At 36.1% G+C, this 20,584-nt stretch overlaps 1 protein-coding gene across 6 annotated transcripts in view; it reads left to right on the plus strand.

The window, feature by feature from the left end:
* The window catches only part of LOC150083775 (calcium/calmodulin-dependent protein kinase type II alpha chain), a 740,997-nt gene that overhangs the window by 473,303 nt on the left and 247,110 nt on the right, over positions 1-20,584 (plus strand). For 3 of the 6 annotated variants that reach the window (XM_090378214.1, XM_090378218.1, XM_090378216.1), the window contains exon 13: positions 11,486-11,509. The exons of the other annotated variants lie outside the window; for them this stretch is intronic. In XM_090378214.1, the coding sequence (XP_090234340.1) occupies positions 11,486-11,509 (24 nt within the window). The remainder of the gene's footprint in view (positions 1-11,485; positions 11,510-20,584) is intronic. 6 annotated transcript variants of the gene reach the window in all.

Consider the following 20,584-nt stretch of genomic DNA (forward strand, 5'->3'; position numbering starts at 1 on the left):
AGTATGATTTCAACAATACAAGTATTTGTCTTATAATTGCAACTTTCTTTTTTTGTCTAACATTTTTGTTACATTCCATTGTTTGGCATTTGCATAATTTGGGTCTAACTCTGAGGAAGCTTTTACCCAAACCACCATAAAAACCAAAAAGTAAGCAATCCCAACAATGAAAGAATTTTGGGCATTCTACATTATTCATGCAATCAAGAATATTGGTAAGACTTGGAATGAGGTGAAGGAGTCAGATCTATGTGGTATGTGGTGTCACATATTTGCACTAAGTTTATACTTAATTTTTACGGCTTCCCAGAGATATTCCAAGAATGATTACAGCTGTTGTTGATATGCCATGGAAGTTACAGCTGATGATGTTCAGTGAATTTCTGGCATCTCATTCAGAAGGATTTGCTAGTGAAGACCTTTTGCAGGCGAACGAGAAGAGCAGAGAGCTGCTGGCAAATATTTCTGAACTGTTGAAGAGTTATTGTCGAGGTTGTTGATAGAAAGCTGTTGAGTATCTAAGCTGCCGAAGCACTTTTGCAGAAGTATGATCCTAACCTTGAGCAAAGCTCTGTAGTTATTTGAGGTATATCCACTCTTACTGCCACTGAGAAATTTTGAGTTAGAAAAGCTTAGCCATCTAGTTTTATTTGGCTTCCAAGTTTTTCCTCAAGCTGCAAGCTGTCAAGGAAAACTTATGTTATTAAAAAAGAGAGGAGGGCATGTTTTTAAGTGATAGATTTGTAGACTTATAAGTTAGTGCAGATGCATCATGTATATACACAATAATTTAACTGAAGTTATTATAATGGCATTATTTCATTACATCTCATATTGTGAATACCCTCACAACAAGTTTCCTATTCAGTCATGCTTCAAATAATTAACCCAGTAGAGAAGACTTGTTACTATTGTTACTTGTCAATTCTTGGTAAATACCACCACCACCACCACCCAGATGGCCATTTCAGGGCTATTTGGCCCTTCATCAGTGGGTGGGTAGATACTCTGATAGTGTAACACAGTGGTTTTCAACTGGAGTGCCGCAACAACATTCCAGGGGTGCCACATAATTTGGATTTAAGTTACTTAAACTTATTATTATTATTATTTAATTTATATGTTTATTTTGTTATAAAACAGTGAACAGTATCTTTTTAATTTTGTGGTGATCTGTATATAAGGCACCTCCGTAGCCAGGTGGGAAGGAGCAGCAGTGCATAGCACACGCTTCTTGATTAGACTGGGGTTCCAGCCCGTCACCACCAAATATGGAAGATGCGGAAAGGTCAGGGAATGACCACCGCATATCCCGGAGCAATATGGTCTTAGTTGCTAATGCTCCTAAAAAAAAAAAAAAACAAACCAAAATAAATTACCTCTATATAAAGAATAAAGTTATATTCTGTATATATATATAATTTGTATTATGAAATGTAATTTTTATAATTATATTATTGCAATAAATATCATATAACATATATATTTGTAATATTATATATATATATATATATATATATATATATATAAGAGCGAGAGAATCAAATCTAACAGGCAGAAAACTGAGTAGGGGTGCCGAAAAATAAAATAAATTTCTTAGGGGTGCCGTTATTAAAAAAAAAGGTTGAAAACCACTGGTGTAACAGCTGACAGCTCAGTTGTGAAATTAAGTCCAGAATATGAGAAATGTTCCCCTGATAGAGAAGACTTTTATTACTTATTCTCAGTGGATACTACCATCCAGATGGCTGTTTCAGGTCTGTTTGTCCCTTCAACTCATTGTGAAGTTATTCACAATATGAAATGTAATGAAATGATGCCATTATAATATCTTTGGTTAATTTGGGACATTATGAACATGATACTTTTTTGCACTAACATATATATCCATAGATTTTTTCCACAATCTGAGGCTTTTGTTATGAATCTTTATTAAATATTAAACTACTAAACACCATTTGGCATTTCTCAGATTGTGTACTTAATTTCCAACTGGGTTGTCAGCTTTGCACCATCAAGGTACCTACCCACCTGCTGATGGAGGGCTCTAAAATGGCCATTTGGGTGGTGGTGGTGGTATCTACCTGAGAATATGTAACAGTAGTCTTCTCTACTGGGGAAGTTTTACTTATTCGAAGTATGAGGGTAATTCAAAAAATAAGTTACACTTGACCATTGTAGCACAAGAGACACTTATTGAGGTATGTAACATTATGCAATAGAAAGCACATACCTTGCACTACTTTTCCACATAGTCACCGAGTTGGTGTAAACACTTCTCAGAACGTGGCTAAACATTCGATTCCCTGATGATAGAAATCCACTCCTTGGTCATTCAGCCACTGTCATCGAACTGCTGTTTGAACCTGCTCATCATTTGCAAATCATTGTCCCCCTAGATCAGTGTTTTTCAAACTTTTCTGATTGCAGCCCACTTGGACAAAGCACATAACTCAGTGGCCCACCAACCCTTCCCATAACTCACATTTAAAGATAGGTCATATTTTACCACCAGAGGCGAGCCCACAAATGCCGCATCGAAGTGTAAAATTGTGGGCTTCACATTTATTGTCAGCCCTGAACTGATTCCAACTAAAAATTAAGCCGAATGAAAATTGGAAGTTGGGATATACTGATAAATATTTATTTAGTAATAAAATTCACAGCCTACCAGGAAATCTTCATGGTCCACCAGTGGGCCTTGGACTGCATTTTGAGAAAGGCTGCCCTAGATGTTCTTTCAGCTTGCTGAAGATGTGATAGTCAATCAAATCTTCAGCAAGCTGAAGATGTGATTGATTATCACACACCACTACCGTTATTTCATGATTAATCTCGGAACAATTCAGACATTCTGCCCACAAAAATTGTACTATTCCACATACCTCGAACTTGGAGTAAAATTCTAGCTGATGTGCCATTAGGAAAACTTGCTCCTACACAACTGTTACTGCTGCGTTGACGAAACTCACCTACCAGGGGGGGGCCGCACGATATGAACTCCATTCTATGCAGATGCATTATTTGTTGTGCAATTATACTAAGAGATAGTGGCAGGTGTAACTTATTTTTTGAATGCCCCTTGTATAACCGAATAGGGAACTCATTGTGAAGGTATTCACGATATGAGATGTAATGAAGTGATGCCATTATAATAACTTTGGTTAATTGATTTTATCAAGATAGTACGTTACTATACTGTACTCTCCTGATAAAATAAATTGACAGAATATTCTGTGTTATTTGGGCAAAAATAATCCAAATAATTGGGATATAGGGTATCTGCATGTTGGACAAGAACTAACCTTAATTGTGGAAAAATTGTGAATTCCTATGGAAAAATGAGTTTCATTATCTGATTTTTTATAAGTGATATGTAACAGTATGTAACATTCCTTATATCACTTGTTATGCAACCAAACATGTGTTATCTAACATGTTTGGTTGCATAACAAGGACTTCTTGAATAAATCAAAGCTAAAGAAGATAAATTTGATATGCATTATATATTTGATATTTATGTATAGAGCTATTAGTTCCAAGGTGGTTTTCTTTTTTTTTTTTTTATCTTCATTCCAAAAATTATATATCTTTATAGTTATCACAAAAATAAATGATCCTTCAGCATGTGAAATGAATTTTTGCTCCTCTGTTTACTGTACTCTATTTATGATTTTATGAATTTTAGGTGCTTAAAAAAATAATTCCAAATTTATGCTACAACCAAAAAACCAATTACATCAGGATAATAGCTATAGATGATCAGAGTTTGAAGTTTCCAGAAAAAATAAATTTCCGTAATAATTTATCCTGAAAGTTGTTATTTAAAAATCTGATTTGTGCACCCTGTTTTTTTTTTTTTTTTTTTTTACGCAGCACCACCAAAAGAGTCAATTAGCATTAGCATTAGTAGAGGCATTTGATGCAAGAAAGCAAGCTTATGCAGCATCAGCCAAAAAAAAAAAAAAAAAACCACTCCCACTTCACCCCTCTGTTCGTTCAAAATACCTGTCCAGCTGAGCCTTAAACTTATTTAGGCTATCAACTTCCATGACAAGGGATGGAAGTCTGTTCCACCAACCAACCACTCGCTGGCTAAAGGCAAATTTCTGCACGTCTATCCTACATCTGTCTTTCCTCAATTTGAATTTATGCCCTCTCAGGTGATTATTCTGAGCGAGAGGAAGAATCCCATCAGCATTGAGCATGCTCAAACCATTCAATGCTTTATACACCTCTATCAGATCACCTCGCTGGTGCCTAGTCTCCAGACACTGTAATTTGCAAATCTTAAGCCTTTCTTCGTAAGAGCACCCCTTTCTTCCATTCACTAATCTTGTTGCCCTTCTCTGTACTCGTTCCAGCAGCTCTACATCCTTTTTGAAATGAGGCCTCCAGGCCTGTATACAGTACTCTAGGTGTGGCCTGACCATTGCCTTATACAAGGGAATAATCACCTCCTTATCCCTGCTAGAAAAATTCCTATATATCATTGACAATACACCATGAGCTACTCTTGCAGCCCGTCTGCACTGCTCAGAGAACTTCATATCTGCCTGCACAACCACCACCAGGTCCCTTTCATTTTCTACCACTGTCAGTGCAATACCACAGAGTTGATAGGTTGCTCTGGGGTTGCTGTTTCCCATGTGTAGTACTTTACATTTGTCAATGTTAAACTTCATTTGCCACCTCTCAGCCCATCTGCTCAACCTTTCCAGATCCTGTTGCAGCAGCATAGTGTCAGTAGTGTCCTTGAGAACCCTGCCTACCTTTGTATTGTCTGCAAACTTCGACATTAAGCTTGATATACCATCATCAATATCATTTATGAATACAGAAAACAATAATGGACCCAACACTGAGCCCTGAGGGACTCCACTAATAACATTAGTCCACGACGAGCAGTGTCCATTGATTACCACTCTCTGTCTTCTCCCCCTCAGCCACCCCTTTACCCACAGCAGCAATTTGCCTCCAATGTTACACTGCTCCAATTTGTGCAGCAGTCTTCCATGTGCAACAGTATCGAAAGCCTTTCTAAGATCCAAGTATATAATATCAAAGTTATTCCCTGCATCCAGTTCCTTTGTGACTGCATCATAGTATCCAATCAAATTGATCAGGCAAGACTTCCCCTTAACAAAACCATGCTGTGTCCGAGCTATAACTGAAGTCTTGTCTAAATGATCCTGCAGTGCTTCTTTAACTAGTGCCTCCATTAATTTTCCTGAAACAGAAGTTAAACTCACAGATCTATAATTGCTTGTGTCAGCTTTTGATCCTCCTTTGTGAATTGGGGTCACATTTGCACATCTCCAGTCTATGGGTACCTCCCCTGAGTCCAAGGAAGCACTCATAATTATGGCTAAGGGTTTGCTTACTTCCTTTGCTGCCTCCTTTAATATAACTGGATAGATCCCATCCACCCCAGGTGCCTTTCTTGTGTTTATCTTCAACAATTTCTCCTCCACTTTACTCTCAGTTATTACAAGATTCTCTAGCTTACTGCTAGAGTTGAATACACCTCTGGCTTTCCCCTCGCTAAATAACTCCTCATGTGTGAATGTTGATGCAAAATATTCATTTCGTTTGTTAGCTACCTGAGCAGGATCATCAACAGTTGACCCATCGATATCAAGTGGACCAATCTGATTCATCCCCTTCCTTCTAGAGTTTACATAAGTAAAGAACTCTTTGCTGTTTTTCTTTGCATCCCTTGCCAAAGATTTCTCGTAATCTGCCTTCGCCTGCCTAACCTCCTTTGTAACTTGGTTACAGATCAACTTGTATCTATCATAGGCTTCTGTGTCATGTGTTAATTTGTATGTATCCCATGCATGTTTCTTCTCTGCCATATGCCTCATCAGTTCATCTGACATCCATTTAGGCCTAAACCTTGAACAACATTTCTTAGTTGGTATGTAAAGTCTAGTAGCTTTCAAGATAAGTTCTTTGAATGCTTCCCATTTTGCATTTACTGTTGGTAACATCATCAGTTGGTCCCAGTGTATAGAATTTAAATACTGTCTCAGTCCATCGTAGTCGCCTTTACGAAAGCAATAACCTTTCCCTTTACCCCTAATGGTAGTTACCTCTTTGAGTAAATCCCACTTCAGCACACTGTGATCACTGCCACCTGGTGGTTCATTTATCTGCAGATTCTTAATGCATGAAGAATCACTGCTGATAATCAAATCAAGAGTATTCCTCCCTCTAGTTGCCTCCCGAACATGCTGATGTAGAAAACAATCATCCAATAAATCCACAAAAGCCTTGCTAGTGTGTGAGTGACCAGCCCACAAATTCCAGTCAATATCTGGGAAATTAAAATCTCCCATTATAAGACTCTCTGATTTACTGGCCCACTCTATTTCCCTGTACAGTTTCTTATTATACTCATCATTGTCATTAGGCCTATAGCACACTCCTACTCTCAATTTTGATCTCCCAATGCTTATGTCACACCAAACTGACTCGACACTGCACTGTCCAGCGATGTCCACTGGCTTCACTTCCTTGGATTTTATGTATTTCTTAACTAATAGCATAACCCCTCCTCCCTTCCTATCCAGTCTATCCTTTCTGTAGACGTTGTACTCCCCAAATTCCAGTTCTGCATTCCTTATATCTGTGTGACACCAAGTCTCTGATATCCCAACAATATCTGCCTTTGATGTTTTGAGCAATACCTCAAATTCATCAAATTTATTTACTAAACTCCAGCATTGGTGTACACGCAAGTAACATGCACCTATTTCTATTGTTAGCTACCCTAACACAACCCATGTGTTTACTTGTACCGCAATGACTCCCAGCAGTCTCTGAAATATCCTGAATCGTGTTTTTCAGGCTTCTGCTCATTCCAATAGAAGCAGTGCAAGAATCTCTTTCACCTCTGCCAGTGGCTACTGTTAATCTATTTGTCTTTGTATCCCCCCAAGCTAGCAGTTTTCCGACCCACCTAACACTGCCTCGATAGCATCAGCAAATATTCTTGCACCCTTTCTATTTAAGTGTATCCCATCCCTGTAGAAGCAATCTCTCCTGTTAACAAGTGCAGTGCAAGCTGAAAAAAATTCTACCCCTTGAGCCTTGCACAATCTTTCCAGGGCCAAATTGATCGACAAGGCTCTCATCATATACTCCCTCCTATCGTGTCTGGGCAGAATTGCAGACACTTTCAAATTCAACCCTATTTCACGGCTTTTTTTTCAGCAGTGACCTGTACTTGTTAAGCAGTTCTGCCGGTCTCCTACTCTTGATATCATTAGTGCCAACGTGTACAACTATATCACCTTTTGTGCCCTTAAAAGATGATATCTGCTGTACGACGTCATCAACTTTTGCCCCTGGCAGACATACCCTGGTGCTGTTCCAAGTTGTTTGGATATTTTGGAAAGTTCAGTTTGGTTCTTATTGGATTTATGAAAAATAGTATATATCTTATCAATAAATATTTTAAAATGATTTACTTGCTTTGTTTCCTTTATCGAATCATCTAAAACAAGATGGAGGCGATGATTTAAACAATGCCATATTATTATGTTTGGAAACTCTTTTGCAATCCTAGTGCTCACTTCAGATTTTCTCCCAAGCATAACGCTGGCACCATTGGAGCAAAATCCTATTAATTTTTTTTCTAGGTAGTTCTTAGTAAGCCCAACATTATTTAAACTTTCCATAACTGAAGAACATATTGTCTCTGCATCTTGTTTTTCCAATTCAACTAGTTCAAGGAAAATTGTTGGTGATGTAACTGAATCCAAGGCCAATTCTAATACAACAAATTCTGATTTTGGTTTCTTATTGAAAAAAATCTGTCAAACTCTGTTGCCTTTTCATCCTTTTAAGGGCTACTGCAAAAAATTTTAAAAATGTTTTATTTTATTTTAATATATTATAGAGCAGGAGCGGATATGTGCCAATATATTTGAATATTTTTACTGGTTCTGTCCACGTGTGGTCATATCATAAACTTTTATAAACAAAGCACTATGCTTATACCATTGATAAATGTCAGTCAGAACATACATTTTCTTCATTTTATCGATACTGAACAAAAATTTCTTGCTGAATTAATAAATGGCATAGAATACCAGGCGCCCACCTTAGAGAGAACCCTGATCACAAGTGCCATTTTAACAACCGGTTCGCCGAACTCAACAAAAAATTAGGTATCGGTTCTGCCGAACCAGTGCGAACCGGCTGAATCCCACCACTGGTTCATACCATTACAGAACTGCCAGTAGGAAACAAGCAGTCAGAGTTGTAAACTTCCTTCAGTTGGCACCATATATGCACCTGTCCATTTGCTGCAAACAAAGTATGGCTAGATTCATCTGACCCTACACATTCCACCATTACTCAGTAGTCTACTGCTTGTGCTCTTTGCACCACTGGACACAATGGTTTGCATTCAGGTATGATGAGAGGCTGTGAAATCCAGCTGTATGGAGTTCTCAATGTAACGTTTTTGACGAAACTGCCCCTCTCGCATCCTGTGTTGAAATCTTTGCACAACTGATTAGCTGTTACTTGCTGTTTCCACATTGCACTAATGCTCAAAATGTATCCTTGATTCTGGAGTATGCAGTTTTACCCACTGTTGCCTTTTGCAGATGATGTTTTCCCTTTAAATTCCTAGCTTTAGATTACTATGCAGGCATGATCTTGGAAACTGTTTCTCATGAAACATTAGCAAGTTCAGCTTCTTAGTGATCAAAGCTCCTGCCAAACATGCTCCAACAATCATGTTCCCCCCTTTCAAAATTGCTAAGGTCTTTTCTTGACATAGTACTAATAATTACCTGCGGTTAGGCTAGGTTTGGCTTGGTGCCAAGCATGCATGCTGGGATGTAATTTTCATGTTTTTCAGGCCTTTGTCAGTGGCACATAGATACTGCTCTTTAGCATAAACCTAACGCTCTCTGCAAACCTTGGTGTTTAATTTTTTTGCCCCTTACCTGTATATTGCTCTTCAAAAATGCGAAGAATAACATAATGAAGAGATGTATTACTTTTCCTGTCTTTGTTTACTAAACTTCATTTTCATCAAATAGTGCGCCTCCGTAGCCAGGTGGGAAGGAGCAGCAGTGCGTAGCACACGCTTCTTGATTAGACCGGAGTTTGAGCCCGTCACCACCAAATACGGAGGATGCGGAAAGGTCAGGGAATGACCACCGCATATCCCGGAGCAATATGGCCTTAGTTGCTAATGCTCCTAAAAACCAAATAACATCCAATAACATCAAATAGTTATGGAAATAATTTTGAAAAAAAAAAAAGCACATACAGCCTATAAAATAAACACGACAGCTTTAATAATCAGGAAAGATATATTGAAATAAATTAAGATCAGCAGTTTTATCACTTTTGAACAATTATTTTTCTGATATTTAGAAAAGGTTCCAGATAAAATCTTTATATTAAAGCCATTATACAGTACTTGTATGCAGCTTCAGAGAATCATTTACTGCTCTTTCTATAAGCAAGTTTTAAATAGCCTACACTACTACAGTGTATAAATTGCTCAAAACAATTGCGTACTAAAATGGTTCAGTGAAGTTCATTCTGCATCATATGTGTTAACAAGACTTCTTTGCACATTAGCATTCATTGCTGATCCCTACATATAATTTGTTCAAGTGATTCTGGATACTCATTTGGATTTATATTTTGATCCTGTGGACCCAGGGAAAAGTTGTATTCATTTGTCACTGTATTGAGTATGTTCATGTAGCATGAAGCAGATGTTTGTTTTATTGCATATTACCATGATATTTAAAAATATCCTTCTGAAATAGTTATGAAAATGATGCTGTGAATGGAAAGTGTTACATGCTGCTTTTTTGGCCATGTAAATTTTAATGTGTAGTAAGTTACACATGTTAATGCTGAAGTACTGAATTTCTGAGGAGGAGAAAGACTCATCTTGGCATATTACTGGCTTTCATAACTTCACAGAGCATTGAATAATTTGATGATGATGCCAGGAAATTCATTCTGCTTTTGTTCAGTCAGTACTTGACTGATAAGTTTCTGCAGAAATGTTCCCATGCAGTGCCCTTCCTGACTTGATGCGATGCTCAAGGAATATTTTGGCCTTGATACTTGTGTAAAGATGTTATATAGCATCACTTTTGCCAAGTAAATATTCTGTGAAAGAAAAATATTCTGAGAACAATTTGGTTCTCATTCTGTTTACAATTGAAGCAGCAAACTGTGCCACCTCTTCTGAAAAGAAAATATATCCTGTTAACAAACTGTACATCTAAAGGATTTCAAAAGAGCATATTATGGGGAACAGATATAGCAGATAGCTTAGAATTTCAAAATATTGGTTAAACCAGTATTTATATAGATGTTTATATCATTTCTTTAGGGTGTTTATTTTATTACATAAAATTAAATAAAAAAATTTGAAGATTTACTTATTAGAAACTGTATTTTAATCACCTGTTTGATTACAAAAAAAAAGTAGGTCATGTATTTTTTTATTGCAGTTTTTTTTTTTTTCCCCCTTTTTTTTTTTTTTTTTTTTTTTTTCGGTACTTAATGTATGGTTTGTATATTTCACTGTCAATGAGAACATTTTTTTCCTTTAACTTTCTCAGTTTTGATGAACTTAATTGCACCAGAAAGTTTTTGAAATTTTGACTCTCTCATAAATGAATATTTTAATATAATTCCTTTTCTTTGATAGTTAGTTTGTTTTAAATGTCTCTCCATGAAAATTCTTTGCTTTGAATAGAAATTTAGATGTAATTGTTTAATTTAAGAGAAAATGCATGTATACATCTGAGTAAAATGTAGACTGTTTTTAGCAGTAACAAATTTCAAATATTGTTTTCTATTAGTGACAGTAATGTGTATATTCAGTCATTATCATGTATCCTGTTTCACAATGTTTTATTATTTTTTTTATTATATATATGATATGATGAGAATGCAAGAGAGTGAGATTGTGGTTGCTATACTGTAATTACGTTGTCATTCATATATATGATTGCAATTTTATTCTTCCTCACCTGCTCTTTGCTTGTGCAATACATTAAAGAAGCAATGTTGCAATTGAAGAAATACAGTATATATTAAAAAAATTGTATCTTCGCTTATGATTATTGCAGTATTGTTAATTAACAAATTAAGAAAAGTGCATTAACTTTCTGTGTTTTTTTTACTAACTTAATGGCAGTTTACTATATTATTAAAGGCTGTTTTTTTTTTTTCCTTAGTTGTAGTTTTTAGTGGTTATCTATCTTAGTTTCAAAAATTAACAAACAACATTCATAACGATTATAAATGCATTTTTTTTTGCCATAGAACTTTATGGATGTTGTCTTTAAAATGTGCTTTTTTGTAGAAGTCTAATTAGTGAAATGTATGTAACAATTTGCTTCTGATTTGGTTGAAAGCTGCATGTTCAAGCATGTCTTTTTTTCCTGTTTTACCTTTTTTTACACTTTTCATGCTTTGCCCACAGGCCATGTTACGCCTCCAACATCAGGTAATGTTTTTAACTCCTTTTTTGCCAGAAGTGGACTAAGTACTAGGATACTAATTTCAAAAAAAAAAAAAAAAAATTTTTTAATATGAAATTTTTCATCTTAAAATTTTTGTTGTGATGAAGTAAATTACATTATTTGACCATCGTAATACACAAAAATATTTAAAGATTTTTTAAAGTTTTATATTGTTTTAAATATTTTTTCAATTATGCTGCCTGCAGTATATGCAGAAATCATCTTTACAAAAAGAATATTTTTGCTACTGTGTTATCCTTGTCTTCCTAAGCATATTTTGAAACCAATTTTTGCACATTTTTTGTTGAATTTTTTGCACAAGGAGCACATTGACTGTTATATAGGTACACTGCACCTGAGGAGGGAGAAAATTTTCCCTGTATTTCTTAGATGGTTGATGTTTTACTAAAACTAAAATTAGCTGCACACATTAGCAGCACGAATTGTATAATCTGTGATTGTGCAGTGCATGCCACCCACACATTCTTCCTAATTAATAATTAGTGTGAATGCCATATTTCGGTCTGCAGCATTTGTGAACAGTGGCTTTTTTATTTTTTTATTATTTATTTATTATTTATTTTTTTTTGTAATTTAATAAAACATTTAACTGCATATTTCAAAGTATATAAGTAATGTATGTATGTCAAGTTACTACAGGCCATGAAGCATTCGGATATCATGCTGCAAATTGCTTAAAGTCAAATTGTCTGAAAAAAAAACTATGAAAATTCTAGAAAGCACTCTGTTATCTTTGTCTAAGATTTTCTTAAATTAGTTCACAGCATTTTCGGAGCAACTTTTCTCAAATTGTAGTCAGGCCTTCTTGTGGGAGAAAATATCTTAGAAATACTTAAAAACCTGAAAAATTTAAACCCAGAAATAATTTTGTGAAGCTTTGATAATGGCAAAAAAAAAAAAAAAAAACACTACCAAAATCATCTGTCCATCCCTTCTAATCATTCGTTTAATTCTTCCTTAAATTTATTCAAACTACCACTTTGTAATAACAGGTGGAAGATTGTTTCAACAATCAATCACTATTTGGCTGAAAGCAAATTTTGCACATCTTTCCTACACATCTTTTTTCAATTTAAATTTGTCTCTTTGTGTGCATCACCTCGGAAAGGGTAAGGATGCCATTAGCAGTCAATCCATTTTATGCCTTACAAATTCACTTCTGCTTATATTTGACAGAGTGTATTCAGTATGCTGCAGCTCTTGCAATGCTGAGAAACAACAACATTTCAAATTTTCAACATTCCAAAAATTTGTATAGAATTTTATTTTTTTTTTTTATGTAAACCCCAAACACGAGAGGTATTAGAACCTATAGTACTTAGTACCGTGCTTATGTTGGAGGTTGAGAAGACGAAAGAAGATATTTCTTGACATTGGACTTGAACTTCTATAGGCTGTAATTTTCAGGAAATACGTATGAAGGAAAGTTGTTCCAGAAAACGGCAGTTGAATGAATAAACGAAGAAGATGAAAAGTTGGTTCCATGAGTTTGAAGTTCGACAGTAAATGTTGGCTGGTGGCAGCACTTGTTCGGACTGTTTTGAAAGAGAGAGCAGGAATTATAGAAGCCAATTCAGAAGAACAGTGCCCATGGAAGTATCTGTAGAAGAGGCATACAGCAGAAACAGTACATCTATGAGACAGCGAGTGGAGAGACTCTGCTAGAGATGCATCATTAATTAACTTAACTGCCCTCTTCTGAATGGAATCAAGAAGCCTGAGAGAAGTTTTTGGGGGCACCACCCCAGATATGGGAACAATGTTCCATGGCAGGGCAGATTTGCGATTTATACAGAGTGAGCAGCTGTTTGGAAGAAAAGTAACGCCGAGAGCGAAAGAGAAAACCAAGTTTTTTAGATGCAGAGGAAGCAATATTTGTAATGTGCTTGTGCCAAGAGAGATTAGAAATCAGGGTAATCCCCAAAAGAGATATATCATTTTGCCTAGAAATCGGAGTGTCACTAAAGATAAGCATAGGAGCAGAAGAATCCTTTTTGCAAGATATAGGACAAGACTGAGTTTTAGAAGGGTTAAAATCAACTAAGTTATCTTTGCCCCACTGGAGAATTACCTGAAGATTGGCATTTAAGGAACTGGTAGCAGATTTTCAAGAAGTTGAGGCTGATTGAACATGGCAAGGTTTCTCAAAATGGAAAGTGGAATGCAATGTGCTATCATTGGCAAAACTATGGATAGGATTTCCAGTCAATGGAAGAAGGTCATTAATATACAAGAGGAAAAGAGTGGGGGAAAAAACTGAACCTTGGGGGACACCGGCATTAGAGGAGAAGTTAGAAGATAGAGAGCCATCTACCATCACCCTCAGTGAGCGATCAGAGAGAAAACTGGATAACCAATTACTAAAAACAGTTGGCAAACCGTAAGATGGAAGCTTGTTTAGAAGACCTTTATGCCAAACATGATCGAAAGCCTTTGGGATGTCAAGAGCAACTACTTGTGTTTCACCGAACCTTTCCATTGAATTAGTCCACAAATGGGTAACATAAGCCAGAACATCACCAGTGGATCGACACTGACGGAATCCATACTGGCGATCGTTGATCAGACGGAAGGTTTCGAGGTAGTTTAAGAGTTGTCGGTTAATTGATTTCTCCATTACTTTAGAAAAAGGAGAAGTAATTGCAATGGGACGATAATTGGATGGGAGGGATTTGTTACCCTTTTTAGGAACTGGCTGGATATGAGCAAATTTCCAAGCAGAAGGAAAAACACATTTGGAATAAGAAAGTGAAAAAAGGTGGCAAAGAATAGGAGTAAGTTCAGGAGCACAGGTTTTGAGAACAAGTGGAGAAATACCATTGGGACCTGGAGCTTTCTTAGCATCAAGATTCGTCAAAATCCTTCTGACATTCTTTTGATGGAAGATCACAGGAGGCATTGAATGGAGCGTGTTGGGAATGGTGGGAGGTGTTTTACCAAAACCATTAATATATGAGTTGGAAAAAAAATGGGATGCTAGCAGGTCGGCTTTATTCTTGGCTGAAGTGACAACAGGACCATCTGGTTTGGACAGAGGTGAGAACAGAGATGGGCAAATGTTGCAGCCAATAGCTTTGGCAAGGGACTAGAATGCTCGGCTACCATTAGGGCAAGAAGCAAGTTTTCTACTCTTAGCCTGTTCAAAATCTAGTTTGGACTGATTAATAACTGCTTTACAATTGTTGCAGGCTTTGGTGTAGGCAGAAAATGAAACTGAAGAATTAGAAACAAGCCAATTATGATATGCAACGTTCTTCTCTTGAACAGCCGTAGCACATTTATTGGAAAACCAAGGTTTAGATAAAGGACGAGATTTTAAAGTGAAGTGAGGGATAAAGGATTCCATTCCTGCAAGAATAATTTCACTGACACGATCTGAGCAGACGTTGACATCAGAAGTTTTGAAACAGTAATCCGACCAAGCAAAAGAAAAAAAGAAATCTCGCAGGTCATCCCATAATGGTTGAAAAGTAAAATTCTGGAATTCATAATTACAGCAAACAACACTTACTTTTGTGTGAAATTGTAAATTAAAATAAACCTAAATTTCATGAATGCCCGCAGGATATTTTGACAGGTGGTGAAAAAAAAAAAAAAAGTACAGCAGAATGTCAATTATCTGACCCACAGCCGTTCTAAAAATTAAAAAAAAAAAAAGAAAATTAATAAAATTTTCTTTTTTTATTTTCAATAAAAAAAGAAAAAGAACTATTCAGGATAAAAAGTCTTCAGGAAAAATGGGTCCCTCTCAACCTCGTGAAAAGGATTGTTTTCGAAACATTGGCAGAATATCATTCAGTCATTTCCAAAGGAAACCCTTAACCTCAGTATGCTATAGAAATCCCCCCCCCCTCCTCCATCAGATTATTGTATATCGTTGCTGTATATCATTGCAAAATTCCTGTATATCATTGACATGACATTATGAGCTGCTCTAACAGCCTGTCTGCACTGCTCAGAAAACTTCATAAATGACTGCACAATTACCCACAAATCTTTTCATTCTCCACTACCCTGAGTGTAGTACCACACAGTTAGTACACTACTCTGGGGTTGCTGTACTTTGCATTTGTCAATGTTAAACTTAAGTTTCCACCTCTCAGCCCATCTGCCCAACTTTTCTAGATCCTGTTTGGTAGCATACTGTCATTACCATCATTAACAACCCTGCCAACCTTCATATCATCTGTAAACTTGGACATTAAGCCTGATAAAGCTTTATCAATATCACTGATAAATAGAGGAAGCATCAATGGGCCAAATACTGAACCCTGGGGGACTCCACTAATAACATCAGTACACAAAGAGTAGTGTCCATTGATTACTACTCTGTATTCTCCCACTCAACCATCCCTTTATCCATACCAGCAGGTTGCCCTTAATGACATACTGCCCCAATTTGTAGAGCAGTCTTCCATGTACAACGCTATCAAAAGCTTTCCTGAAATCCAAGTACAGTAGAACCCAGATAACAAATTCCCGCATAAGAAGTATTCCTCTGTGTTATGTTTGGTTTCTTAATTCCCAATTTCAACTCTATATGTTGTTTTTTTATTTGGTTTTTAGGAGCATTAGCAACTAAGGACATATTGCTCTGGGGATATGTGGTGGTCATTCCCTGACCTTTTTGCATCCTCCGTATTTGGTGGTCACGGGCTCGAACCCCAGTCTAATCAAGAAGCGTGTGCTACACACTGCTGCTCCTGCCCACCTGGCCACAGAGGCGCCACCTCTATATATTGTAATGTATTATTTTACGGTGTAAGAAGTTTCCCGTAAAACATTTTCCCCGCATAAAAAGTATGTGATAAAGAATACATGGTGTATTATTATAATGACGTTTTCCCACTTAATACATTTTTTTTTTTAAATATAGAATTTTTTTATTTTTATATTAAAAAAATAAAACAATATAAACAATTTTGCTAATTGAACAAGTGAATAAGCCTTAATAAGCCCATGCTGTGTCTGAATTATAACTGCCGTCTTTGTCTAGATGATCCTGCAATGCTTTTAACCAGTGACTCCATTATTTTCCCCTTTGTGAATAGGGGATACATTTGCACATCTCCAGTCCATGGAATAATGGCTAAGGGTTTGCTTACTTTTTTTACTGCCTTCTTAATATAACCAGAGAGATCCCATCCATCCCAGGTACCTTTCTTATGTTTAACTTAAACAATTTTTTCCTCCACTTTGCTCTCAGTTATTAGAAAATCATTTAGCTCCTTATTAGAGGTTGATAAGCTTCCAGCCTCCACTTCCCTATAGAAATCTTCATGTGTGTGAATGTAGATGCAAAATTCTCATTTAGTTTGTCAGCTACATGAGCAGGATCATCAACAGTTGAGCCATCTGTATCATGTGGATCAATCTGATTCATCCTCTCTCTTCTAGAGTTTATGTAAGTAAAGAAGTCTTTGCTGTTTTTCTTTGCATTCTTTTCCAAAGATTCCTCGTAATCTGCCTTTGCTTGCCTAACTTCCTTTGTGACTTGATTACAGACTAGCTTATATCTACTGTATAAAGCTTCTGTGTCGCTGATAATTTATATGCATCCCATGCAGTTTTCTTCTCTGCCACAAGTCTTATTAGTTCATGTGACATCCATTTAGGCCTAATCCCTGAACAGTATTTCTTAGTTGGTATGAAAAGCCTAGTAGCTTCCAAGATTAATTCCCTGAATGCTTCCCATTTACAATTTGCCATTGGCAACATCATCAGTTGGTCCCACTATATAAAAATTAAAAACTGTCTGAGGCCACTGTAATCACCTTTAGAAAAGTAAAGGTTGGTTGGTGGAACAGACTTCCATCCCTTGACGTGGAAGTTGATAGCCTAAATAAGTTTAAGGCTCAGCTGGACGAAAAGTGGGGTGAAGTGGAAGTGGTTTTTTTTTTTTTTTGGCTGATGCTGCATAAGCTTGCTTTCTTGCATCAAATGCCTCTACTAATGCTAAAAGCGAAAACCCTTCCCTTTACCCTTGATAGTAGTTATACCTTTGAGTAAATTCCACATCAGCACATTGTGGTCACTGCCATGTAGTGACCACAATGTGCATGCAATTTTTCATGCATTAGGAATGCAATTTTTCATGCATTAGGAATCTGCTTGATCAGCAGATTCCTAATGCATGAAAAATCACTGTTGATAATCAGATCAAGAGTATTACTCCCTTTTGTTGCCTCTTGAACATGCTACTGTAGAAAGCAATCATCCAATCAATTCACAAAAGTTTTGCTAGTGTGTGAGTGACCAATCCACAAGTTCCAGTCAATATATGGAAATTTAAAATCCCAAATTATAAAACATTCTGATTTATTGCCCCACTATTTCTGTGTCCAGTTCCTGGTTGTATTCATCAAAATTATTAGTCCTATAACACACTCCTACTGTCATTTTTGTTTTCCCAGTGCTTATGTCACACCAAACTGACTTTACATTGCACTGTTGGCATCAAGACTATTCTAGTTTTCTAACATCCTTATTATAGAAGGCCTCGTGAAGACATTGAATTTATTGACCAGATATTTCCCAGTATCTGGTCAACATGAGGTTTCACTCTTTTATACATTGACAAACATTGCACATTTAGACACTGGCTTTAGTTTCTTGAATTATTTTATCAATTATTGATCTTAGTAATTCTTGAATTGCTAAGATCATCGGTACAAGATGATCTCAGTAATTCAAGTTAGAAGAAAAGTCGAATGCTAGTATGTCAGCTTTATCTTTAGCTAAGGTGGCAATAGAATGATCAGGTTTTGACAGAGCCGGTAGCGATGGACAAAATTTGTGGCCCAAAATTTGCAAATATAGAGATAGAAAGTATTTAAAATGACAATTTAGCCATTGTTTATTTCAGTTGTTGCAGACCAAATATAAATTGTTAAAAACACTTGTCTCCATTGTGAAAATTGTAAATATGTAGATGATTATGTCTGTGTGCATGCTGTTCTGTGAACAATGTATTGTGATAGTGAAGCACTTAAAGTGGTTTTTGTAATTGTAAAGATTTGTGATAATTGTGAGTTTGTGTACCCATAAATGTAAATGTGTATAAAGTTCATAAATATAAGTATATATGTCTTTCAGCATGAGAAATCATTGTAAAAATTATACTTACTGTTTGTGTATTATCCCTTTAGAGAGTTGCTTTAGTTATTAACAGCAGTGCTCTGGAATGATGCATCCAGTTTAGTGAAAAAATTCTGAAAAATAAATTTGGTTTCTGTGGAATTAACTTCATGTGATTATTCTGTTTTTCTATTAAAATGATTTATTTGTAAATGTTTACTAAATATACTTAAATAATATTTATATACATGTTTAAAAAGAACTAACTATTTCAAGATTTTTATGTGTACACTTTGTCTTTATGGATGCAGAATGACACTTCAGAATGTATGAACATGTATACTGTATTCTTTAAATATATATTTTATATGAAGTGTGGGATTATCATGGCATTAAGTTTAATAATCTTGGACTTATTTGTTTGTCCTGACAATTTGAAGAAGTGCGTAAGCTAGAGTAATTAGGGCTCTGCATTGTTCCATCTCACGAGTGGAGTTATTGTGAATTCTCAAAACCAAGGTTTTTTTCACAGCAAAAATCATAAATTTTTGGCAAATGAGATCCCTTTTCTGAGATATACCAAATTGGCCATTGAGAATGCAAATAGCAAATAGAGTTGAAATGCTGTCTGCAGCTCAACTTCGGAGCTGGAAACATTATTTCCAGCTCATAAATTGGTATTCTTGATATATGTTTCAGAGCTCATTTTTATTGGGCCAAGCAAAGTCATGTGGGATTCAGCAGCATAAAAATATTTTTGGAATTGGGTGCCAGCACATCCCCATTTATGAGATGTTGCAATTTGTATAACAACGTATCTTAAAGGTTTAAACTGTAAAGACATTAGATAAAGATATAATCTTATCAGAGTAGATACTTCACCACTGTTTCACTCCATACACTGTATGATTGAATCTTGATTAAATTTTTTCCCCTTTTTGTGTGTCAAGTTTTTTTTATAAAAAAAAAATAGATTGAATGTTTGAGTTTTAATTTTAAGTATAGATTTTATTTCTTTGTTATCATACAGTTGTATTTTAATGAAGAAGTACAGTTGTATTATTTTATGATATTGCATTAGTGCCAATATATATACAGCACATAATGGTCTGTAGTCTATGCATTAAACATGAGGAATTAAGGTTTGAAAATGGTAGAAGGTTACCAAATTGTAGCAGGATACTTAATGATTTTGTAATAACTGAGAGCAAAGTGGAGGAGAAATTGTTGAAGTTAAACATAAGAAAAGCACCTGGGGTAGTAGTAGTAGTAGCATGTGATGCAACAAAGCATGTGTATGAGCTTATGCAGCATCAGCCAAAAAAAAAAAAAAAATCACACCATTCCCTCCAAATGCCTGTCCAGTTCCTCCTTAAATTTATTCAACCTATCAACTTCCACAATGACAGATGGAAGTTTGTTCCAGCAATTAACCACCCGGTGACTAAAGGCAAATTTCCACACATCTATTCTACACCTGTCTTTTCTTAATTTGAATTTATGCCCCCTTAGGTTCGTAATCTGAACAAGTGGAAGGATCCCATCAGAATTCAGCGTGCTCAGCCCATTCAAGGCCTTATACACCTCAATCAGATCACCGCACAGGTGCCTAGTCTCCAGCCACTGCAATTTGCAGAACTTAAGTGTCTCTTGGTAAGAGGATCCCTTTATTCCCCTCACCAATCTTGTTGCCCTTCTCTGTACACGTTCAAGTAAATCTACATCCTTCCTAAAATGAGGCCTCCAGACATGTACGCAGTACTCAAGGTGTGGCCTGACCATTGCCTTATACAGAGGGACAATCACCTCCTTTTCCCTGCTAGCAAAATTCCTATATATCATTGATAAAATCCCATGACCTGCCCTGGCAGCCTGTCTGCATTGCTCAGAAAACTTCATATCTGACTGCACAATTACTCCCAGGTCTTTTTCATTTTCTACCACCTTAAGTGTAGTACTAC

The sequence above is a fragment of the Mastigoproctus giganteus genome, chromosome 7, assembly GCF_048544385.1.
Source record: "Mastigoproctus giganteus isolate SK-2022 chromosome 7, ASM4854438v1, whole genome shotgun sequence".
Taxonomy (NCBI): Eukaryota; Metazoa; Arthropoda; class Arachnida; order Uropygi; family Thelyphonidae; genus Mastigoproctus; species Mastigoproctus giganteus.